Source organism: Chroicocephalus ridibundus, chromosome Z (assembly GCF_963924245.1).
Source record: "Chroicocephalus ridibundus chromosome Z, bChrRid1.1, whole genome shotgun sequence".
Lineage (NCBI taxonomy): Eukaryota > Metazoa > Chordata > Aves > Charadriiformes > Laridae > Chroicocephalus > Chroicocephalus ridibundus.
In genome coordinates, this window is record NC_086316.1 from 63,552,749 (window position 1) to 63,579,207 (window position 26,459).

Genomic DNA, 26,459 nt, shown 5'->3' on the forward strand with positions numbered 1-26,459 from the left:
AGATTATCAGACAGTTTACAAAAATGTCCTAACAAGAAAAACTTAAAATAGTCCATCTTAAATACTACTACTATTTAAAACCAACATATAATTAAACAATTGGGCAGATGGTACTTGTCTAAAGCAAATTTCATTGGAGTATATTCACAGGTTTACGCTATAGAACTTTGAAAACTGTATCTTTTTCAAATATTTGATTAAGTACTTCAAAATGCTGAAGTAATTCAGCACTCAAATTATAGTGTTTGATGTAATTTCTGGCATCACCAGAGCAAATGTCACATAAATGAAAAACATCTTATTTAAAGTAAGGTCTTGACAGCAGTCTGGCAAAGTCAACAATCTTATTCACAAATTGGAAGGCTGGTTATAATCAAACACGTACAGAGGGAATTAGGTTTTTTCTCTGTCCTCTTGGAACAATGTAAACACTTACATTTTCACCCCCCAATCTTCCTTAATTACTCTAATCTACAAATACAGAAAAAAATTAGGTAGGCATAATATGTAACATGAACAATTTGAAGCAGTGATACTAAGTGTGAAACCAATACTAATAAAGATCTGCCAGTGGACATAAAATAGATGTGTCGTGCTACCACCTGTTCATTAGCAACCTCTCACACTCATACTGCAAAAAGTCCAGTATGACCTAAGCCTTACTCTCACAAGTTCTGTGGTCTTCAGTGAATTTCTCCCACTATAGTTGCAAGTCTTGGCTGAGATGCACTGTTTATTAATCAAGCACAGAGTCATATTAATGCAGTTACATAGCCTCTCAACTAGCATTTTTTCCTAATGCAGCCAGTTCAGAGCATAGGCAGACGCTGTGCAAGTGTCTGCACCATCTGCATAGACATACCTGATACAGCATGACACAACTCACTCTCCATCTCACACTCTCCAAGAAGACAGGCAGAGAACAATGGAAAAATGTCCTGCTACATACACATTCATTTCCTGGTAGTAGTCTGTTTTAAATATATGCAATTTCTTATATGTAAACTAATACAGAATAGGTAAACTGTTATAAATTCAGTGGGCTGCCCTTGCATGCTGACAGCCCTATTGCACTGACGAAAATTCAGGCCAATAAAGAAAAATTGAGTAAATTACATGAGATGTGATAAATGCATTTAACTTTAGGGCAAAATTACTTGCTCAGGTACAACGCTGGTTTACTCCTATTAGATTTCATTATACTCAAACTGAAGTGCTTCTAAAGTATCTTCTGTTGTTTTTAAGTTGTGAATGGCTGTTTCACAGTAAAGGTATTCTTCATTCCTTTCACTTACCATCTTTAAATACTTAAGATTCCACTCTTCCATTCCACTCCCTACCTAAATTAGCCATATCTTCAAGTATCTACTAATGAATTAGTTCACCTAGTTTTCTGCTAGTTTGGGGTTTTTTTGTCCACTTGTATACAGTTGTTCAGTAATTTTTTTGGGGCTACAATACTTGGAACCAAGTGCAATAATACAAATGTGCTTTTACAGTTAATGCCTCTGTAGCAACAACGACTCAATCACAGACACATCACGATGTAAATTCATGTTCAGTTTTTTTCCTAGTACAAAACAGAAATATCTTTCAGTATTATGGCTTTACCAATTTCTTTATTTTATGAATTTGTGCATGAAATATTTTTTTTCCTTAATGCTAAGGAAGTAACCATGACTCTCAATTTATTTTCAATAACATTTTCAAAATCTCTTCTTCTCTCCTCCACTCTAGTACCTCCTGTACTAGAATCTAGTATTTAGTGATATTTACTTTTGGTACTTGATGATTAATAAATTCACAGTTTTCTAACAATGTTTTTCCAATAGTCATTAAGATAGAGTGTAAACACTCAGTCCTGTTTCAATTTCGATAACACAGCAACCATAAAGTACAATATGGTGAGGTGATGTTACAAAAGTGAAGTTTAAGATACAACACCATGTTAATTTTACAAAACTTATAATATTTACAACTCTAAGTGTTTTACAGTTAAATAATATTAAGAAAGTTTTGAGGCCTTTGCTCAATGAAATTATGCTTCTTAGTATTCCAATATCACTACAAGACATCACTACTATTAGGTTATCAGTCACAAGCTGCTATTTAATCTTTCTAATACGTATTCTTAAATTTTAATCTGTATCTTCTTCAAAGCTGATGCTTCATAACTGAGATGTCTGAACAGACTTCAGAGAAAAAATATAAGTATCTGGATAGAGTGAAAAAAGGAAACTTCAAAAAACTGCTTTTAGCTCCGTAAGAACCATGATGAAAATAAAAGCTTTGTTGTAAGTGCAAAAAGACTGAAAGATTTTAAAAATGTAGGCAGTTAGCTCTGGATCACTTTTGTGTCTTTGGGTCACCTCTAGTTATAATGCTGAAATACACAAAATAAATGAAAACTTTGGCTAATTCAACATTATTCAACATGACTATAAAACAGGAGCAAAACTGTTATGCTGAGGCCCCGATACACTCACTGTATATTTTGGGGGCTGCTCTATTTTAGACTACCAGTTGGAGCTCATCAGGTGTGCTCCTGGAATGCATATTCCAGCATGGCTTCATCCAAAAGTGCACACCTGGTCTGCGATAAAACAATAAGGTAGATGTAACCTTTTACTTAAATTCCTATTAAAATTTCAACTTTCCACAGTTATTCGTGAAGTCTGTAAATTCTTTCATCCTTTACCAGAAATGTACCTATCATGCAAGTGTACTTGTTCTTTCCATACAGATGAGAAACTTTGTACAATTCAAATGACAACAAATTGATAGGCTTGTGAAAGACATCTGGAAACTGAGACCAAAAAAGTAAGTTTAGATTATATACCTAGCTATTAATATATGGATTTTGTTAAAGCTGTTCTTACATTTAATCCATATTCCTTTATAGTCCAAAATATATGACAGTCACACAGTAAATCTCCCATCTGCCTTTCAGTAATCACCTTTAAGCACTACATGTTCATTCTAGCTAAATGTAGGAACAGTTTCCTCTTCTTCAAGACCATGCCAAATACGTTTAATGAGCTTTTTACATTTATTCTTTGGGTGCGGATTTTGTAATGGTAGACGCTCTACCATGAGAAGATTTTTTACTTCCTTTGATCATACAATGAATTACATTTCTTTGTGCAATACTTCCTCAAAAAGGGAAACATCATTAGGACACTGACTTTCTCTTTTCAGACAATAGACAAAACAAGTCAATAGATAACCAGAATAAGTTATTTGAAGAGAAAGCAAAACGTAAAGAGAGTACTGCCTTACTGAATTATTTTGGCAGACCTACAAGCAAGCCTTTATTTTAATTGCTTGATTTAAAGACTCATAGTGATGGTAAATACAATGCTTTTGGTAATGCTTCCACCTAACTATTATGCCCATTATCAAGATGCTTAGTTTCTCCTCTCCACCAAGACCTTCTTCCTAGTCACATCTTAACTTTCTTTTGATTAAGTTGTGCTTCACAGAATCTTGAAAAACAGCCCATCCCTCCCAAAAGGCAGGATCAACCTTTTCTACCTGAGTCCTAAGAACTATTTGCCTAATCTGAATTGAAAAGTTCCACTTTGTAGGTCATCTATTCCAACACTTATCTTTAAGAAGTTTCCCCTAACATTTAACCTAAATCTCTTTAGCTGCAATTGAAGCCTACTATCTCCTATCTTCTCCACAGGGATTACATTAGCATTTAACATTCTTCATGTTCATTAGTATGTCTCCTTTTACACAGACATCTCTTCTCTGGACTAAACAGCCCCAATTCTTACAATCTTCAGATATTATGCTTTCCAGATCACCAATCACCTTTGTTGCTTTCCTCTGTGCTCCCTTAAGATGCCTCATATCTTTTTTTCAAGTGCAATCGCCATAGCTGGGCAAAGGATTCAGGCTGAAGACCTGCTCAGGCTGAATAGAAAATGAGTCTGTCTTGCCTACAACAGACCATTTTCTACGTTTTACAGTCAGTACACTTTAGACTTTTTCAATAGCATGCACTATCAACTTGCTATCATCTTTTTACTTATTATATTTCTCAGATTTGAAGCTGCCAAAGTGCTACATTAGCATCTTATGTTTGTGCAACTCATACTTTGTGAGAGAGATACAAATCACTTACTATAATAATCTTTTTTTCCCCAAGATCTCCCAGGCTAAACATATTTTGTTTACCTCGAGCTGGCTTTTAACTTCTATGCACTGACTGAATCTACCAACCCAGCATTCAAACAAAGAAAAAACCAGAACACTTCTTCCAGTTTAAACTGAATCAGATCAGTAAAAGCTCCAACATGGACTAGTGGAAGTGAAGAGCGCAAGCCACTCAGCTCTTCACTTCAACAACTGTACATGAAAATGCAACCTTAGCACATAAGTTTCTTCCCCTTCCCACTCTCATATATTTATTTAGTCTGCAAATTTAATAAAGGTAATCTGTTTTTTTCTCTAGATCACTAATAAACAGGTTCCCAGGATTACCGCTTTCCAGCCTGATTACAAACAATTCTCTTAAAGCATTTTGTTAACATTTTGTTAATCTTAATGTCTCTGGGACTGGTTTACCTGACTCCCTAAGTGTCCTCCCTAATGCTTGAGTGAACTCCAAGTTCAAATGATTTTAATGCACCTAATTTATCTAAGTCTTCTCTAGTTGCTTGTTCTGTACCTGAACACTTCCTTCTATGTCACTTATGATGTAAGCATATGATCAAAGTTGACCGCTATGCTAAAGACGGAGTGAAAACAAGCATTCAAGCTTATTTCCTCTCTGTTTAGCCAGAGACAACCAAATCTCCTCTTGATCATTCATCTCCTGTTTCTCCTGTTACTGTATTTTCATAAATCATCTTGCCCTTCACTATTTGCATCTCATTTAATGTCTTTTTAATTTTTTCTTAAATTCTAGAACATGTTTATTTTCAGAATTTTCAGTTAGGTATTCCAGGAACATGTTGAATAGGTTCTTTCCTGCCATATATCTTTCTCAACAGGTACTGGAACAGACCCCTTTCTGTGCTCTGACAGTAATCACAAAAAAAGGAAACCGAAGATTATTCAAGATTATTTTCACCATTAGCCGTTCCCTATAGATTTTCAACAGGTTTATCTCCTACCTGCTATTTATTTCAAAGAAAGCAAAAAACCCAACAACCCTGGTTTATAAACTCCCCTTCCTTGAACAAAAAGTATCCTTCAAAACTGTACCATAGTAGTAACTATGAGTATTGCCCAAGTATTACTTTAGTTTGTCACTGTAAAGGTAGATTTACTCAAATTACTCCACAGTAAGTCCTCAGACTGAACTGGCACCAAAATAGGGATAATGTTTAAGTGATAGTATTACAATTGTCATATAAGGCACTATTCTATATAATCTATCATATATGTACATAAGACTACTCTTTACCTTTTCTACACTTCTACTTGCAGTTCTTTTTTCACATGGCCAGTGACAGCATTCATTATTGTGCCAATGAGAGCTTATATTCTTCCAGTGATTCAGCATGATTCCTAGAACTTTTTCAGAGCCATGACTTTGTAAAATTTGGTGCTAGGTTTCACGTACAAATTCAAGATACTGTATTTTTTATTTTGCTAAACTGGTTGCTGACTAAGCTCACCTGTTACTCAAGAGTGTCCATGAGTTTTTGCTAAAAACGATGTCATACTTTCTACCACTCTTCTAAATTGTGTGTCATCTGGAAATTTTTCCGAATAATTTTATATTTTCTTCCAGATTTCTTATTGTATTGAGAACTGGACCAAGAATCCACTCAAAAAATGTGCCTAGCAACTCCAGAGTGCTTAAAAAACAGCCCTTTTTTTTTCTTCAATTCAGCACTACAACACGCATCTTACATACTATATTATAAACTTAGCAATTTATGCACATTTAGAAAGAAATAACGCATAAAATTTGTCTGACACAGAAGGGGGCATCTGAAGATCCAATTTTGCAAAGGTTTATTGAAAATAAACATGGAACTGACTTTCTGAATTTGAGTTCCACTGGTGTTGTAAGATGCATAAAAATCTGAAGTCAGTAGCTTTGAGTTCAAAGTTAACCATCTGCATTTAAATACCTTTCTATGTTGGAAAGTCAAGATGACTTTCCAAGTCAGAGGTCAGAACAGATATGTCCCGACAAAGTAATTCAATCACATGCCACGATATTTCAAATCCAGAAGCTTGCCCAACTACACAGATGTAACTGAAGAACGTTTGAAAAGACATATATTACCTCATTTGAAAGAATGAATACTACCTGTACAAATTATTTATATACTGGTATCCTTACATTACTAACATTCTTAAGGAAAACTAATTTTCTTGGGAAAAAAAAAAAGCATTTCAACAATATAGTGTCCACAAGAAACACTAAACCACTAAAAAACTTTAAAGCTGTAACGTTAACTGGAGATCTACATAACACCTGCTATAATTTACTCCTACCTTCCTTTTCTTTGGGTTTTAAAGATCTTTCTTCTTTTTTCTGCTTTGCTTCCAGCAGTTCACGTTTCAGCTGTCGCGCTTCTTTCCGTAGCTCCTCACTGCAAAAAGAAAAATATTTACACAAATTTAATCTTCTGGGAATGTAAAGCCACTCAGGAGAAATAGAATCAAAGTTAATGGGCAGTAAATCTCTGATATAAACACAGGGAATGTACTGACTCACTGATGCTAGGAACGTGGCTTAAAACTCAATTAGAACCTAAGAAAGTTCATATTTTCATTAGCAGAGACAACAAAAGAACATAACAGACGACCTACTCTAAGACCCCATTAAAAATATGTCACAGACGTGAATAATAAAACAAAGAACCTTCATTTGTATTTTTAATTTAACATTTTAATATTTAACCATGAGAACCACACAAAGAGAATTTGAAGCAGAGGCACTGCCAAATAAATATTACATGTATTATAAAGTTCTATTTACTGAAGTAATAAATCTTAGCATCCTAGATTTCTTAGATGGACATGCAATGTAGTTCTTACTGTAGTAGTTGTAAGTGATAAAGACATGATATGTATGTAAGTATACATTATTACATATGAAAATTCATTTCACTTCACAAATTTTACCAAAAAAAATTAATCGGGTGATAGCAAGAAACCAAAATTTATACGTCATTGTGACAATATCAAACGAAATACCTGTATTCATAGAATCACAGGCTGGAAGCAACCTGTAAAGATCAGCCAGTCCAGCTCCCTTGCTCAAAGCAGCGCCACGGTAGGTTGCCAAGAGCATTGTCCAGTCAGGTTTTGAATATCCAAAGATGGAGACTCCAAAACCACTCTGAGCAAACACTACTTGACCTCCCTCAATGCAAAAAAGCACTTTTGCATGTTTAAGAGGAATTCCTTGAATTTCAGCTGGTGCTTACTTGTGCCAGTCTAATGGTTACCAGTGGAAAAGAATGGTGACTACTGCTTCAAGTTTTTCTGGTGTTAGAATCTGTATTTACCACTTTTTTCCCCCAAAAAATTAAATTCCGATTGATTTAGTATTCATCAAAGTCAATGAATAGCAGAAATTATTACAATGCAGGAACATGGCATGCAAGCATCTCCCTGCAGGTGTTTTGTGTACCTCAGTTCTCATCTGTAATACCATTGCTCACAACACAACGGCCTTTTTTATGCAAAGACTTCGAATTGTGCGGTGATGACTTCATTTGAAGTTCATTTTCATTTGTATGTAGGCACAAACACAGAGCTTGTGAAAAGCACTAGGAAAACAAGACTACCACTGTAAATGCATTCAACCAATCAACTACAACAGTGGGTCTTAATTTTCAACAGCATGGCAGAAGCTACACTAACCCAGATTAACAGCTTTTACATAAATTTAACTTTTCTATCCTGAGAACAAAATCATAGGGGAAGGATAAAGAGACATTTTTAACCCAAGTATCTTCATTGCTTTTACATAAATTGGGGATAGTATGGCAAGGAAGCTGCATTACAACACTAATCTAGTATACTGTAATATTTCTTATAGAAGTTGTACAGCAGGAACGACATACGTGTCAATAAAAGTTGTATTTTTTCAATGGAAAGAGGTTTTTGTACAAAACACCGAAGGTCCTAATTCCTAGACAGCCTGATACTAAAACGTTTTTTAAAGCTCCTTCTATGATCAGTACTAGGTCAATATACAACTTTGATACTTGGCTCCTTATAGACTTCACAGTTCCTACATTTTTTATTCCTAGGTTCATTTTACCAAGTTAGGTTCATGAGAAAGGTAATCCAAAAAGCCTGCACGCTAAAGAGGAAGCCACAAGAACTGACTGATGGGAAAGCCAGGCTATACTCACAAGCCAGATTTACTGGAAAATAACTAGAAATAATGGACTTTTTGTAAACAGGAAAACATCAAATTGATGAGGTAGAGCAGTATCAAAATAAGGGACTAAAAATCAGCCTGTACCTGGCCCCTGCATCTTTGAAGCACTGGCCTTAGCATGCAGTAAATTTGCACTCAGCCTGCATATAACTCAGCTGCTGGTTTGTAGCCAATTATGCAGTTGCCTCCTGTCCCTGGAAAGTTAGCTCTGTCTGTTCCAAGCTTGTCTCATGGCTCTCTTGGTCACGCTGCAGGCCCTCCTCTTACACTCTGCTTCTTCCTCTTCTTGCCACTTCCTGCAGCCTGGAAGCTGTCCCTCCTCCCTCAACACAGAGAGGTACTCCCAGAGCAGGTGTAATCTCCTCCCCTGCCTACTTACCACCACTTCGAAGGGCCAAAACACACAAATGGAAAATAAACAAGTAACACGCAATTGCTTTTTGTCTTCATGAAATGGCATTACCAATGTTGCATACAAACCCCCAAAAGATTTCCTTCCTAAATTTCATATTTTGAAAACAGAGAAGTAGCTCATTCTTTGTAATGCTAAGCTTTTATCTCCACAGTTTGTGAAGAATGTTTCAGTAAAATTGCTTAAGTACCAAGCTGGATTCCATCTTGCAGAAATTTCTTCTAAAACTAGACAACATGGATCGAATTTCCAATTACCAGTGATTTTTTTTCTTTATAGCTTTCGAAAGTTAACTACATTTTCTAGTAAATGAAAGCCATAACTTTCCAAATACTGGCTAGCACTAGTTTATACTTAAAACAACAGCTTTTAACCTTTTATCTGAAGTATCTTAGCCTAATTATTTTTCTATAATTACTACAATTTCTTAACTACATAACCCTCAGTAGCTTTTTCTGACTGAAGCTGGAACATCCTGAAAGATAACAGTGGTTAAACAACTTTACCAATAGGCTTATACTGTCCTAGAGCCAAGCAAAATGGTCCTAACTGTCTCAACCATTTGTTCGGTATTCAACATCAAGCAAAGAAATAAGTCTGTGTATATGTGCGTGTATATGCATGCATGGGTACAATAAATTATTGAATGTTTCCAAAGAATTATAGATCATATTCTTTTTCTCTGAGTAACATCGCCAAAACTCTCTAGAACACTTAGCTCCAAGAAGCACTATGAGAAAAAAAAAAACCAAAAACCTGCCTGTTGAAGCCTAAAACTAGAATGAAACAGCAACATCAAAACAATTATTCATTTTTCCTACTCGTATCAGAATTAATTGAAATCAGAATATTCATTCTGCAGAAAACTGAAAAAAATTTAGCTAAACAGTTCCAGAACAAACTGTTTAACTCCAGAATTTTCAGTTTACTTCCAGAACAAATAGAATTGTTTTATCTAGAACATTTGTAGCGAAATCAAGTCTAGGAATCCCTTTGAATTTCTGGTTCAACTGTGGCTTGGTTTGATAGGACTCTGCATCAGTTTGATAGGACTGACAGGAACTCCAGAATCTAGGAGCTATGAGAACTTGGGTAACTTCAGACTGAAACTTAGTTACATCCTAACGACACCAGGCACGGTGAAGGCATCTGCTTTCCTATTGAACTATTTCAATACATAATCAACAAACACCTCTACACTATTATCCTGGTCACCACTCAGGCTTCTCTTCAGCAGACCAAGTAATTTATGCTTTTTTTTATGAGTTTATTTTAAAGGAGAAGATGTTCTGCTAGCTTTAATCACTTCTGCCTACTTCAGAACTCCCTGCAGTATGTCCACAGCCCTTTTGAATGTGGACACAGAATTGGACATACTGATGGCTTCCAGCATTCCTCTAGGGCTCTGCTGATGGTGCATTTGGTGCCTTAGTTTTAACTCACCAAGGAACATAAGGTCATCACTGCACTGAGAACTCACATTATTTTCAACAATGACTCTAAAACCACCTCTTAGCTGCTTCTTTGCAAAATGTTGTTCAGTGTTTGTACTATCCTGCAGCTGCAACCTGCATTTCTGATTTCCAATTATATAACCTAGTATTTAGTTGTATTACAAGGCTGTTTTTATTGCATTGTGGCCACTTAGCTAGTCAATTCAAATTATTTGTAATGGTTGGTTTGATGTATCCTATTATTTTCTTATAAAGACCTTTTAAAAATAAAAATGTCAGTGGCACGTTTGACACAAATCTACCTGTGCTATAAACACTGTACCAACTCAGTTATTTTTATAAATCAAAAAAGTAAACCCTTTTTGAACCTGCATCATCCCCTCCCTCCAGTTTCCCCAAAAAGCAACATAGTTATCTACTACTTACAAGATCACATTAACCAGCATTAGTTACAACTTTAGTCTATTTTTTTTGCTGAATAAAGCATTCTGTTATAGCTGGTTAGGAGTGAAGCAACAGGCTTCCGGTCTTCAGCCAGGCTAACCTGTCTTCATTTCTCGACATCGTATCATTAGTCATGATTAGGCTCTGAAATAGTAATTCTATTTGGCATTCTTGTAGTTTTCCAATTTTTATTAAAAATGAACACTAGTAGAGCAGAAAGCATTGCATTTTCAGCAAAGTTATCAGACTTAAGTTAGCTAGGCCTATTATCTGAAAATGCTTAATCTTAAAAAATGCTGACAAACTTCAAGCTTTTTAATGGATATGAACTTTTTTTTTTTTTAACACTATTTGGTTGCTAATCTCTAAAACAGCAATAAAGCGGATCAGCATATCTCAAACAATTCAGCTTACACCTCTTGACTGAGAAGTACCTTTTCTTAACTTCAGCACAGCAGAAGTACCTTCACAATTTATTTGCAGTTTTATTTACTTCATGGTGAAGCAGGCCTCAGACATGCAGAAGTATTGGTCTGGAAAATCTTCCTGTATTTTCTATGATACCAAGATTAAAAGATCATTTTCATTGATTGTTTCAATACATAAACTGCAAAAGTTTCTTGACTCCAAGTTTAAGACTGTTTCAGAGATTAATGTCACAAGTCATCTAAAGTTAGGATACCCGAGAAGCCTAGAGACATCCATATGGCTGGACGGAGTCCACACACAATCTGATGGAGACTGCTTGACCTTAATCCTCCTACTGAATTTGAAAGAAACCAGATTTTGGTGGAGCAAGATTCCAACCCTATGAAATGTAATGCGAAGCAGTGGCTTGAACACAAGAGTAAAGGTTAGTAACAACTCTTATCTTGGTTCTGTCACTAAGGATCTAACCCACAAGCGAGCAAGCACATGCTTGCTACACTGTGCCCTGAGCTGATGAGCTGTGGGCAAGCATAGACCCAAAACCTCATCATAGTATTGCTATGGTATGGAGTTTCAGTACCTTAGCCATTTTACTGATTCATGCTCAGGTTTTTTCGGCATGGTTAAAGTGCCTGCAAAAGCCACCTGTAGTGCTTGTTTACTACAGGAGATTTTTCATCTCTCAGTTTTTAGCTGTACCAGTATTTCAATGTACTTTTATCTTAGTAGTAGGGTTTTCTGCAATTACCTTTATAACATCATATATTCCATGCTTCGGCTTTCTAATAGAGCTATTTTATTTTTCTTTTGTATTTTAAATCATTAATTAATACTAGGTTAATAAAGAATAAAATCACATGGAAATTTAGCCCAAAATTATAAGTTAAATGAATAAACTTGTTTCTAAGTGCCATGTACTGAGGGTGTTTTGCTGCAAGTAATAAGGGGTGTTCTGAATTTACAAAGTACCTTCTTATTTCAAAACGGAGACGTTCCATATTTTACTTTACTTCGGCAAAAGAAAAGAGAACTGATTACAGAAATAAACACTAATTGTGACTTTGGTGTAAGCGAACATATTATTATACTTGCTACGCACAAACACAAAACCACCTCTCTTTCTCTATGTATGTGTCTACACATGTATGTGTCTCTTTCTACTTGCATGCTCATGCACACATGTATATAAACCATGATTGGCTGCATTTATTTAAGAATATAAAATCTGTAACAAATAAAATATATAGGATACACAGTCACAAATGAGGCCTAATGAGGCACAGTACCTTATTCAACTGTGATTTAGGGAAAAGGTGGTTGCATATATTCAAAACTTTAATTTAGATATTCCCCATTCAATGATGACAAAGCTCAGTAGAGGCTAAAATTAATTTGATGCCTCTATTTCGATTACAAAATGCCTAAAAACTTTGCCTCCTACACATTTCCAAATTTATCCCAACTCCAGTCTAAACTTCACTACAATTTGGAGTATTCACAACTCCCCCTCTAAACTCCACCTAACCCCATAGAGAGGCCCAAACTGCTTGAGGTTACCCTAGCACACAGTCATTCACTGATCCTGGTACAAACAATGTTAAACAAGGCCACACTCTTTCAAAACTTAAGTATTTAGGCGGTGCCAAAACTACACAGATAGCCTCACAGTCAGAGGATTCACTCAGACAAACGTGAAAATACAATGGAGGAACTATTCAGTGACTGAACAACTGAAAGATTATGGTGTATTCTGCATCACTGGGCCTGGTGTTTTTCTGAAAGGTAGCTGAAGCAAGAATTAATTCAGGGAAGTGCTTTTTTCTGTAATAATGAATATTAGATTAAATTATTATTTTTGATGGCATAGCATGTTATTTCCGTTCCTCTTTTTATGGTATTATGATTACATTGTTTTTATTTTTTTAAAGGCCATTTCCTTTCATTCGCTTTTGCTGTCTTCTCATTCAGCAGCATCAGAGGAAAATTACTCACTGGCTATCCTTAAATGTTAACATTATTTAGCAAGTGTTGCTACAAGTAAACATATCAGAACAAGGAAAAAATCACCCTCTTACTCATTTTACAAAGTCATTTTAAAATGTTATAAATAATAACAGCATGTCAAGATTGTCACATAAGTTTATTTTTGATACAAGCAGCATCCTTTAACATCTTAATAAAATAAAATGAATACTGAGGTACTTTATCACTGCTCATGTTAATTTCATAGCAGAATAGATGACTCCAATTTAGTTTAGATAAACCACACAAAAATCAGGCTGTAGGACAATATTATCCCGTCCTAATGTACGATAAAAGCCTGGAAAGAAGTCCGGGATTCAATCCCCTCCAATTACAGGCAGTCACATTTATTTTTCCAAATTTATTAATTCTGTAAAAAGCACATTTCATATTCTCTTTCTTAAATTTATTAATGATAACTTTGAATGCCTATTATATCATTACCACCCATGATTTATACAGAAAAGTTATTCTAGAACTGACAAGCAGACACCTTAATAATAACAGGGACAATGAGAAAGAATCCATATTCAGATGATAGCTTTTAGTTTCTGATAGATGCTCTTGAAAAGTGCATAATATTCTGTTTGAGAATTCTAAGTTAAAATATAAATAGTATTTCCAAATAGAGAACTTGAATGATAAAAAAAAAAATAATATAAATGTCATATTTGTACAACTAATTGATTTGTGGAATGTGTGGAAAAATCAAGGGAAATGTCTGCTCTACAATGTCAGTTTTGAAGCCTTTTCTGATACTCCCCCTTCTGCCCCTTGGGGTACCTGCAGACCATACAAGTCTTGGAATGGATAGCAAATTCCCCCATTTGGCATGTAGATCTAAGACTTTTCTAGGGTTCAAGAATCTTATTTTTGTCTGGATTACATTACAGTTCATCTCTGGCACTGCAATAATTTTACAACTGTAAAAATGAGAATGAAAATTATGGGTTTGGAAAATGCACCATGTCTTTTTTGCCAGCCTGGTTTTGCTACAGGAGTCAGGCATATATGTGCCTATCTTCTGCAAATGGTACATGGTAGTCGTATCTCAAATACGATGATGACATAAGAATGGTGGAAGACATACTCGGCAGGTCTTGACATTGGAAACTGGTAAACAAAGTATTTTAATATAGCTGCTGGGCCCTGTTCTAATGCTAACGCTAACTGTTAATGCTGGTTTTGACTATAACAGTACTTAGTATATTACAGTTTGCAATTAGTACTATAACTCTTTGTTTAAAATACTTCTGCACTGAAAAAGTTTATGTATGAATTGTGAGTATTTATATATTTCCTCTAGGACTACTGAAAGATTTCAATGCTGAAACCTAATAGGACTGGCATGTTTATTAAAGACAACATGAGCAATCATCACTGTCTTTCCATTTCCATAAACCTGAGTGTAAAGAAGCGGATCACATAATTAAAGCATCAGAAAATTGGCACTCTCTTTTAATGTAATTATGTGTACTGGACTATAAAATACACTGTATGTCAGCAGTCTCAGTACTGAGCAATGAATTCTCACAAGCTGAGACTGATGAAGAATGTTACCATTTTACTCTGTTAGGACAAGCTTAGCAAAACAGCAGGGCCGGCAGACTGAGCATGAAGTATAAACTTGCTCTAGAAGAGGAAAGATATTAAGGGAGAAGCAATATATTTCATTACAGCAACTAACACAGACGGAGAGGGAAAAAACCCCACAGGTTTCAGGGCACAGGAGCTCTTCTTCAGCTAGTTTGTTTTTCTTCCACAGTTTGCTTAATAAAAGGTATTAGCTTTCCCTACAAACTTTCTTCGCTTACATTGTTCAGCCACCAGTTACACTGCCAGAAACTGCAGATGTATGCATTAGGGCATGTACAGAAGCATATATCATAGTTTTAGCTTAAGGCTGATTTTATGCACTATCTGTACTTCTATGTTCACAGCAGATTCTGGAACAGATAGAAGAACCTAAATTTTCCCAGTGTAAGAGAAGAATCTAACTTTGGCTAACGTAAAACAGGCAACATGGTTAAACTAAAACAAATAAACATAAAAATTGCAGGAGACTGCCAGCACCTCTCGTCCAGACCAATGGTGTATCTATCTGGATTGCAAATGCCTAGCTGAATGCTTGATAGAAATGCATTTGCCTTTTTTCTTTTTTGCAATAGCACACTACATTGGTCATTTAAGAGGTTTTCCTCCTCTACTGTCACTTCTGAATGATGGCTTGCAGGATGAATTCTTGTTTTAGTTCCTTACTGCATGACCCTGTGACTGTTAAGTTTTACCCTATTTCTACCATTCAAGCTTTTGAGATCACTCAATTTTCCATTAGGATATTCCTGTCTAAGTTGTTCCTGTCACATTAACATTACTTTCCAACTTTGCACTATCTACAAGTTTTTTCCAACAAACTTAGGGTTTTTTTTTTCATATTTAATGTATTATTGAAAATCTGAAATAAGAGCTATCCTAATAAATTTGGCCAAAATCAACAGCTCCTCTTTCAACATAATTTATGTTCTCTTTTAACCATCTTCTTACCTGTTTTACAGTTCTTGTTCTATATTTCCCTCTTCTTCATTTTAACCATTTCCTCCAGATTAATCCAGAATCAGTCTTATTATATCATTGACTGCCGGCTTAATATGAGCCATCAGTGTGCCCAGGTGGCCAAGAAGGCCAACAGCATCTTGGCCTGTTTCAGGAACAGTGTGGTAAGTAAGATTAGGGAAGTGATCGTCCCCCTGTACTCAGCACTGCTGAGGCCCCACCTCGAGTACCGTGTCCAGTTTTGGGCCCCTCACTAAAGGAAAGACACTGAGATTCTGGAGCGAGTCCAGAGAAAGGAAATGAAGCTGGTGAGGGGTTTGGAGAATAAGTCTTGTGAGGAGCAGCTGAGGGAGCTGGGGTTGTTCAGCCTAGAGAAAAGGAGGCTGATGGGAGACCTTGTTGCTTTCTACAACTGCCTGAAAGGAGGTTGTAGAGAGGTAGGTGTCGGTCTCGTCTCCCAAGTAACACGTGAGAGGATGAGAGGAAATGGCCTCAAGTTCTGCCAAGGGAGGTTTAGATTGGATATTAGGAAAAATTTCTTCACTCGAAGGGTTACCAAGCATTGAAACAGGCTGCCCAGGGAAGTGGTGGACTCATCATCCCTGGAGGTATTTGAAAGACGGGTAGACATGGTGCTTATGGCCATGATTTACTGAAGAGTTTTGTCAGTGTTAATTGATGGTTGGACTTGATGATCTTAAAGGTCCCTTCTAACCTAGACGATCCTATGATTCTATAATTCTATACACATTTAGCCTAGAAAAAAGATTGTTTTTGCTCAGGAAATACCTAAAGACAGGCTAGTTTAGCAGAATCTCCTTTAGAAAACCAATTCAAGATATTTTTCTATTAGCCACTAATGACTGTCCTTGTTTCTTACTTTCAAATCTAGACCATTGTATTATATTGTTCTATCATGTTAGAGGAAGCAGACCAAATCTGTAAGTCATGCCAAAAATCTAAAAGCGTGGTTTCATCAGATAAGTCAAAGAAGTTCTAATGTCTAAGACGAAAATACTAACTGCTTTAAAAGAAACATGGATATTTCCTGTAAAACAATAAAAAGTATTAGATGCAATGCAAAGCTCACAAAAAAGGGACCAGAAAGGCATGGAATTAAACAGCGTAACTAAAAACAAGGTTTATGCAAATCATTTTGTATCTGTAAACCTAAAGCTAGGGCTGTCAGAATAAATTGTAGAATGTTGTACGTTAGAAGACGTATAAAAGAGTCTATGATGAGTTTTAATGAGGAACAGCTGAAGGTATTAATGCTAAAATGGTTGAATTAATTAAAACAAGAAAACATAAAAGAAGGAAGAGGTCACTAGGTCACATGGGATTACAGGTAATAATAACATAAAACAAAACCACTGCTACTAAGATAAATGATTGATTTGTGTCAGCTTTCTCAAAAGAAGATGCTGGGGAGGTAACTCTCTAGGAACCTGATCTGATTTGGACATAAAGATGAGATAACACCTAAGAGAGAGGTTCCAGAAGAAGAGATATCAACCAATTAAAAGTGTGATAAAGCTCCAGAGCACGTACTCTGGAAGGAAATCAGGAATGGCTGTTCCACTAACTCATCTTAAAAACAATGTTGTATGGGATGACAAGATCGTCACAAACTGTATCTTTAGAACAAAGGGGAGCACCAAAGAAATCACAGTAAACCTCATGGTAGATTCTGGTGAGTAGTTTTATGTAACTAGTAAAATACACAACATCTCCAACACCAGGTCTGTATGTTGTCTCACTAATCTATCATTTTCATTCCAATGTGTTGGTGAAGGTGCGGATGAACAGAGTAATGGAAAACAAAGCGAACAGCTTTAGATGTTCGAAAAGCCTTTATAATGAGCCTTGTAAAAATGAGAAAGCAAATGGTGAGAAATTAATTGAAAAGAAAGCACACAGTGAAAAGAATTAGACAAACTGAGACAAGAATAAACAATTACCTTTCAATATGGCAAATTTAATACTTCAATATAATTACTCCGAAAAAACTGAGTGAGGTGTATGATGGCAACATTTCCTGAAGATCCAAAATGAGTATCTCAGTCAAGCCCAGAGAAAATATGGTGATTTCTCAGGGTTTTAACTCAGGAATGGAGAATGGAACAAATGCCTGCAGTCAGGTTCTCATAAATTCTGATTAAATTCTCTTACAAAATTGAAGGAGACTCTGCAGAGGGAAATCCTTGCACACCTTACGCATCTCTGAAGTAACAGAATGAGTTCATGAAAAGCCTCTGAACTTTACTAGTGACAGCTAAATGAAGACCTCTACTAATATGCAGTTGTGGAAAACCATAAAATAAAATGAACACTTATTAAGGAGAGTAAGACAAAAAGTATTATAGTGGCACTACAAAAGACAGCCAATATTGCTCAGTTTAGAATACTATAAATGAAACTGGATATCCCATGTCAAAATGGCCAACACAGTAATACAGGAAACTCCAGAAAGGATGACAAAGATTATTCCCACCATGAAATATTGCCCCTGACATGAAGATGGAGAAAAATTGAAATATTAATTTCATAAAGAAAGTGAGACAGAGGAAACATGAAAAAGGACAGGAAAAACACTACTACTGCAGAGTTCTAATATCTGAGTCAAGGAGACACTCGGTAAAATCTCGGTAATTTAGAAAAAAAGGATAAAATATTTTTCACTCTTCAGACAAGACCACACAATTCTTTTGCAGATGGTTTCTCTGGAGTAAACCCCTTCATATTATTAAAAGTATCTCAGACATTTTCACGAAAACCAGGAACATCTATTTAGAGTAATAAATACTAAAAATGAATTTTCGAAGACATATAAGACTTCATACCTTAGGACCATCTAATTATAAATCAGCTTATATGTATTGCTGATGGGTTCCTCTCGCACTTGTCTGAGGCAAATGGCACTGGCCATCAGCCAGCCAATTCCACTTGCAGATTCCTACATCACCAATGGGAGGTAAAGACACTTAGAACAGCAGCATATGCTTAATGGAGATTTTCCTCTCCAAGTCTCACTCTTACTCTCCATTTTATGAGAAGTGTCACCAGTGCTCATGATTACTAAGTACTGAAATATTTATATCAGCATCAGAGCCTTCAAAAGAAAATAATGTGAGGAATGATGGACATACCTTTCTACATACTCTATTAATACTGGTATACCACAGGACATTTCAGATATCTAAATGGACAGATTAAACTAAGAGCACAATATATGCCAATTAAATATCACCATTTTTTGGAAATTGGATAAAACACTTGCACTGAGTTTTGCCTGCTGTTTCCCAACATCTGATAAAAATTTATAACAGATGGAAATGATTGCAAAGTGAACAGCACTCCCTTCATGTTCTCCATTCTGCTGATTTAATCACAAACACACTGAATCTGATAGTAATGAAACAATATACTTGTTGTTGATGAGATCACCAAATGGCTTCCATAAAAACCTATCAGACACTGTAAAATATAGTCACCACAGACATACAGAATCCTTTTCTGACCTCCCATATCATCTGTCTATACAAAATAGTAAATTATGTCATAGGAGCAGCCTAAAATAAAGCAAATAATCAACTTTACTTGATTTGTAATTATATTGAAAAGCGAGATTCAAAAAACATAATCTTGCCAAAAATGTTTCAGAGTTAGCTGGCCTTGACATTTCTACATTTTAGCATCCTTCCCTATTACGAAATGGCAACATTATTCCCAAGTGAGTCTGCTCTGCAGTCTCTATATAATGCATATTTTAAACAAACAAATCACATTCAAATGCTCAGCTACTGCAAACTACAACTAGAGAACTCTGTTTGAGTACAGAGTAGTTAGTAACTCTAACAATGTAAAAAAAGGCTCAAAGTTAAGCATGTACTGAGGTGTTTGCAAGATCAATGCCAAATTGTCTGAAAGATCAGCTAAACATACTACTCAATCTACCTATTGTATTCCTCCGCAAGCAAGTATAGATTCTCTCTTTTACTAAGACTCAAAACAAGCAGATCTCTGAAGAGAAACAAAACTTAATTCTTCTAAAACCTCAATATTATATAAAATTGGTTTTCTATACATAAAAATGTCATCAACTTATTGTCAGTTTAAAGACTGATTTGCAGAACGTTTCAAGTCTAGAAGCAATCACTGAGCCTCACTCAAAGCTAACAAAACCCTCCTCTTTCCAATAGTACTATCTAAGCCTCAAAGGATCCAACAGGGTGATTCATCCAGCCTGAGGATCCTTCCTGGCTGCCCCCTCTTCTAGGGGCTCCTCTGATCCAGACAAGAGAGAACAGACTGGAAAGAATTTTACTGGCAGCAAGAAAAAAACCTAGTTCGAGCACTGCCTTTCCCAAGCCCTCTTTTGTCACATGGAGGAACCACATGTACATGATGTGACAGAGGAGGGATGTAGGACTCTGGGAAAGTCGAAAGCCAGAATTTCCACTGTCAGAACAATTTCTCTGGCTTTCATCACCCTTCTTGTCCAGGTGTGAGGGGCTCCTGAAGACAGAGCATGTTAGGTAGGGGCTGGATGAGATGCTCTGGTAGCAGCATCTTGCTCCTTGTTTCCCTTTTCCTGTTTAAGGCAGAAAGCACAGGCATACACAGCAAATACAGTACTTCCGGGAATTGATCTTCAGAGATGCACCGTAAAATGCATTCACAATAAGCCGAGTAATATTTCAGGAATTCTGTACCTCTGAAAAAAACTATGTAGCTTGCTCACTCACCAGTCAAGCACATAGCTCAGTCTACAACCACTTCTGTGTTAGTACACAAGAGTGGTTATGAGGACCTTTTAAGAACCCCTTGCCTTATTTTTATGATGCCCTTTATCTAAATGTGCTGACAGAAGGAGCAGACCACTTTCAACTGTGATTTCAGTGGGAATGGGCCATCAAGTCCCTCTGGCTGTCCAGTGAAAGAAGAGAACCCTCATGTCTCACCACTTCCAAAGTTTGTTCATGATTCAGAATCCAGAGATTAGAGACCGGATGCGATTAGAGATGCTGGATATGGACATATCGTATGGAAGGCGAATTAGAATGTAAATAGAGATCTGAATTAGCCTGAAAATGATTTCCAAACAAATACCAAGACAGAAATGTCTTCAACAGAATGTAAGCTACAGGTGTTAGTCGCTATTTTTCATATGACAAGGACTTGAGAGTACAGAATGAAGATGCAACACAGCAGATTCAAAATAAACAAAAGGAAATACTGTCCACACTGCTTACAATTGCATTGAGGAATGTATTGCCACAAGATATCTACAGACCAAAAGCACGAACAGGTTCAAAGTAGCTAGATCTATTCACAGAAGAAAAATACACCAAAGAACATTAAACACAACAGGCCAAATGAACTTTCTGACTAAATAAGCCTTAAACTTCAGATTGTTGGAACCGGAAAAAGTTCCCCAGTAGTATCGTAGAATTACTCGGCTTCTGGCCACTGTCAGAGACAGGATATTTGGCTAAACGGATCTTTGATCTAATCCAGCCTAGTTTATTCTTAAATCAATTATGACTTCTAAAAAACTGACATTTATTACTTTGACTTAGCAGCACATAAGTGTGGAGTGATATTTTCCATACTGGAGAGGTCCACGTCTCAAGGTGCACAAACTTATTTGTTTTTTCACTTGATTTTTGGATGAAATATCTGTTATGTAAAAATATTCCTCAGAGAAAGTGATCTGTCATTTTCTGGTTTTGAATGGAGGGAAAGTAAGCTTTTTCACAGCTCTAAGGAAGATCATAATCTTTTTTATGTAATTGGAAAAGCTTCACATAACTTTAAAAGCAACAACTGTGAGATATGTAAAGGTAAAACAAAAAGAAAAAAAAATTCTTGTTTTTATGTAATGCATGAATAGCTAAATAAGGAAGGAGTTTAATAATCATTAGATGGATTTTGAAATATAATCAAAGCCTGACTCAGTATTTAGGACTTGCGTGAACTTCCGTATTGAACAGCTAACACAGGACCATTATGCCACTAGCTGACATAGAGCTATCCAGCAAACGCCTGAAAACTATAGAATTTTAATGACACTGATGTACGCACAATCAGAAAAACTCCCCAGTTTCCCACAATGTGACAAAGCATGTATTTCAGTGTCCCTAGTACATTCTGTGCAACTGTTTTTTTTTATTTCGACTATAAAATTACTCACAAAAATCAGCAACATATTTGCTTCACAGTAAGACTACTAAAGAACAATTCAGCAAATTAAAGTGATAGTTCCTATAGCAACTATTAAAATCTGTGAAGTTTGTGAATACCAAGAAGTAAGGTCCATTAACTCACAGTTACAGACACACAATCTGAGCTTTAGGTCATTTTACAGCAGAATATTTGAGCTGATCTGCTCCATACCCCAGATGGATTTCACATTCTTATGAAGTAGCTCCATCTCTAATCTCTTCCCTTTACCCATTCCCTTCTCACTTGAAGAAAGAATGGCTCCAAAATACCTCTTACATTATTACCCCACATCTGTACATTAATTAAGCATGGACTGTATGTAAGCCAGAAAAAACATTTTGAGAACTCTTTAGACTGAATAAAAAGTATTTCTGAATTGATATAAAGCAAGTCTCAAAAAAGCAAATCAAGTAGCAAAGACATTTTATTTTTGCAGTAGATCTCAACTGGACCTGAATCATATGATGTAATAAAAGTTAACTTCATAGGTTCATCTCAGACCCAGATGCAATTGAAAACTTTTATTCTGATTTAAAAAGCAAAGCACGTAGCTGAAATAATTCCAAACAATTAGCCGTAAGCATGCAAGTTAAACTTATATTTGAGCATTCGTAAGACAGGTGCAAATTGACATGCGTTTTATCCCATGTACAACTGCTTCAATCAACAAGTATCCTGCAATTTTAATCTTTTTATGTTTCAGTCAATTAAATTTTCGTCTTTACTGGTCTAATTTATTATAAAACAGTTGCCTGGATTTTATATTTAAGCTCACATAAATAATATTTTTACGTTTAGTACCACAAGAACAGTTCTTGTAACAACACCACCGACATTAATTTGATCAGTGCTGTAGAGGGCACTGGTTCGTCAAATATAAAAATTTTATTATGTAGGTAAAGTAATATTTTTATCATGTTTAAATATAGCACTTGATTTTAAAAAATTTTCTGAATAGTGCAAATGCGTTACTATTGCTTAAATAATATACTACATAATGAACTACCAACATCCTACATACTAGTCCTTTCACACTATGAACATTTTAAGATGTTTTACACTCTATAAGTAATGCAAATTATTCTCAGTATAGACAAGTTCCATTCAACAGACAAGAAAACTAGTTCAGGTGTAACACTAAGGAAATATTTCTACGATCTGCTGAAGATAGTGCTCATTTGGGTTAAGAAACAAAAAGTTAGCAACTGGACTAGTGCATCCCTACCTGCTGGAACACAATAGGTATGTGGCATCATAAACAATGCTTTCAACAGTGTTTTTAATTAAACATGTAACATTAAGGGTGAACTTTGTTTTGTGAGAAATTCTCAGAGTTGGCAGGAGTCTTATTTGTTCGAAAAGCTGTCAGTACCAAACTATGTTATCTATAAGCTGCTCTGAATTTACATCTATTTAATCAGCTAAAAATATTAAAGTATACCAGTAACCCAATAAAACTCAGTGCTTAAGAAATGAGACAGGGAGTTGAAATAATTATGATATTTGCACTTAGAAATCATAGGATGCCTTTTGCTTTTTAAAAGTTTTCAATTTCTTACTAAAATTACTGGCAAAGAACATTTATTGCCAGTCAAGATCAATGAAAAAAAAGAATACTATAAAGAAAAAGATAAAGAGATCATAGCAAGAAGCAGTCATACTGGAACAATATAAAATTAAAAAATTTGCCAATACTCTTCTTACCAAGGTGCATCTTTGTTTTAGTTTAGTAACAAAGGTTACTGGACCACAGAGAATGAGTCCCATAGTTTTTCAACACTACTTCTCCCTTATATTAAAAAAAAATAAATAAAGTATTTTTAATAGGATTTTTCCTTTCTATCATAAAGTGCATGCATGATAAAATAAAAAACAAAATGTATAGTAATTTAGGGTGTTTTGCTTAAAAAATCATAGCTACTAACAAGAGTATCAGTTACGTCTCTTTTATCACTATCAGTATTTTGGGATCTGGTTTTCATTTGTTGATTAGTCAGTAAAATCCTATTCCTGTTTTCACTGAACTACTAATGATTATCAAATCATTATTCTCAAATATTCTCAAACAAGGAATGTCAGTTTTCAGATAAAACTCTCTCATGGCTCTTAAGTTACCACACATCAAATTCTAGCAACAGTTGTGGAAGTCCATCTGATTTTTTAGAGCTAAAAATACTTTGATGGTTGCAAACTAAAATCAATAGTCCTCATTCAAGCTACCTGTACCACAATTTTATCCTAAACCTATTTTATATCTATAATATCCTTGCATTTTCCCAAAAACACTTAATCTCATTCTTCTGAAAAAACATGTCAGATATAAATGGAAGGACAACAGCTGTATGCTCAAGAGTTCGCATTCTAAAGAGTTAAATGCAGACAAAGAAAGTGGGTAAGACCAAGTTGAGGGATGGCAGTCATTTGACTTGAAGAAAACAAATTCATGGATTTAAGAAATACTTCAGAGTCGATAGACTAGTGAGAAGAATGGAAGTTTATTCTTGAAGTTAACAAGTAAGTATTAGATGATATTCAAAGAGGGAGTTTGTTGTTGCTTTTTTTTATAAAAAGAAAAACTTAAAACATATGCAGCAGACGGCCCCAGTTAGGAGGCTGCAAAAAGAGAGGAGGGGATTCAGCACATATTTTATTAACTCAATTTTCTTTTCAGCTTTGCAGTTCACCTTTAAAATAAAAGCCTGGGTTCTGCTGAAAACAGCAAAATTTGTGGAAAATCCATAGAGAGGCTCCAAATCCTTGGGATTTGTGGATTTTCTGTTTGAACAGATTTTTATTGTTCCTGTTGATTGCCCTAACACTCACTTTCAGGCACCAGGCTGCTTGAGTTATGTTATCTGTGGGCATTTAAACAGTACCAGCAGGTAGCTTAACTTTCCAAACTCATTTTTCCTAGAAGGTGGAATGCCAAATAACTGTTCGGAGAGACATGAAAATGTAAAAATAACGATCTTATCAGTTTTGTTAATTTAACTTGGTTTAATAATTGCCACTGACTTGTTAGATATATTAAGTTATAAAAATATTTTTATATGGACTGACACCTCTATTTTCATTCTTTTTGTTATTGCCTGGTCACATACTATAGGAAAAATGGCTCTGTCTGGGCTAAATGCCCAGAACATTTGAAGCATCTCACACTGAAACAATAGTGGTCTTTGTTGGACACCATCTGCTAGCAGAACTTTTTTTTTTGTTAAAATCATTGTGTGTCTGCTAATACAGATGCATTGCACTTCCACAAACTGAATTACATTTATGCTCAGACTAAATACTATTCATGTAAAAAGTGTTTCATTTCACATTATGACTGAGCTGGAGTTATACTGATGCAACACACATGAGATAAGCTTGTTCCATGTGGCCAGATTACTTCAGAAATATTTGATTTTGCTCTTTTGTTTTTTACTCAGTCTGCCATGCTTTTAGTACCACAAATATTACCTTTCAGTGATCATCAGTGTTCTGAGTTTGTTGGTATTGCTCATCACTCTGTTTTTCTTCACTAATTTATGAATCAGACAGTAAACAGCATATTAATAAAATCTGCAGACACTAAATAATTGTTATCTCCAGTAAGAAACAAGAAATGCATTAACAGACTTATAAAAATTAAAATATGGGCAGAAATTAACTCTGTCTTGAAAAATGCAAGAAAAAAACATCTGGGAAAAATAGAAGTAGAGACAGTCAACAGGAAGAACTAAGTAGTAACACGAAACCCACAGACAATGCAAACAAACCTAATTCAAGCCAGCATTGTGGCTATACTCACAGTTCCCTTTAAAAATTTTTGTGTAATTAATATTCTGGTCATAACAGTCCTAGCTGATTTCACTGTGAAGAATGACATGACAAATGTTAAAGTGATTTTTGGAACAGCTAAAAAGGGATACCTCAAAATTTGTAGCAAATGATTTTTAAAACTGGAGGAAGAAAATGCAAAAGACCTACTAGGTCACTTAGTTTATCTCCTTCCTCACTTCTACAGACATATATGACTTTTTGGTACTCTTAGTTTAAATATCTGAAACAATCATTTCCTTATGTTTCATAATTCGGAAAATATTTCTGATATGCAGTTCAAATATTCTAATTCCCCTTTCCTTTCAGCATCCTGAATCCTTTCTACTCTTGTTCTTTTAAAGCTGCCATACATAACATGCTATTTTACACCCTCAGACATGAATACAGACCAAAGCTTTTGAAGTGACCTTGTGTCCACTGACCAGTTATAACTGTTATCTATAACACTCAGGAAATCACAAATACAAAATAAAGCGCATTAGATTAAAATTATATTAAAATGTTAATTACAGTTACTCAAGATAATTAATCTTGTAGTTGCACCATATCAATTAAATTCTTAACATTTTTGGTAAGCCAAGCCATACAGAATGTGCGTGGTTAACACTATATTCAATTGTATTCCTAAACTGAATGGAATCCAAGAAATACCAAAACATGCACAGGTACTTTCCAAACAGATTATTAGGCAGATTAGTACTCAAAATGCATTAAAAAATGTGAA

The 26,459-nt window shown here is 35.4% G+C and overlaps 1 protein-coding gene across 1 annotated transcript in view; it reads right to left on the reverse strand.

Moving 5' to 3' along the window:
* CWC27 (CWC27 spliceosome associated cyclophilin) overlaps positions 1-26,459 on the reverse strand; it is a 121,422-nt gene that overhangs the window by 30,246 nt on the left and 64,717 nt on the right. The window contains exon 11 of the mRNA XM_063319713.1: positions 6,466-6,563. Within this exon, the coding sequence (XP_063175783.1) occupies positions 6,466-6,563 (98 nt within the window). The remainder of the gene's footprint in view (positions 1-6,465; positions 6,564-26,459) is intronic.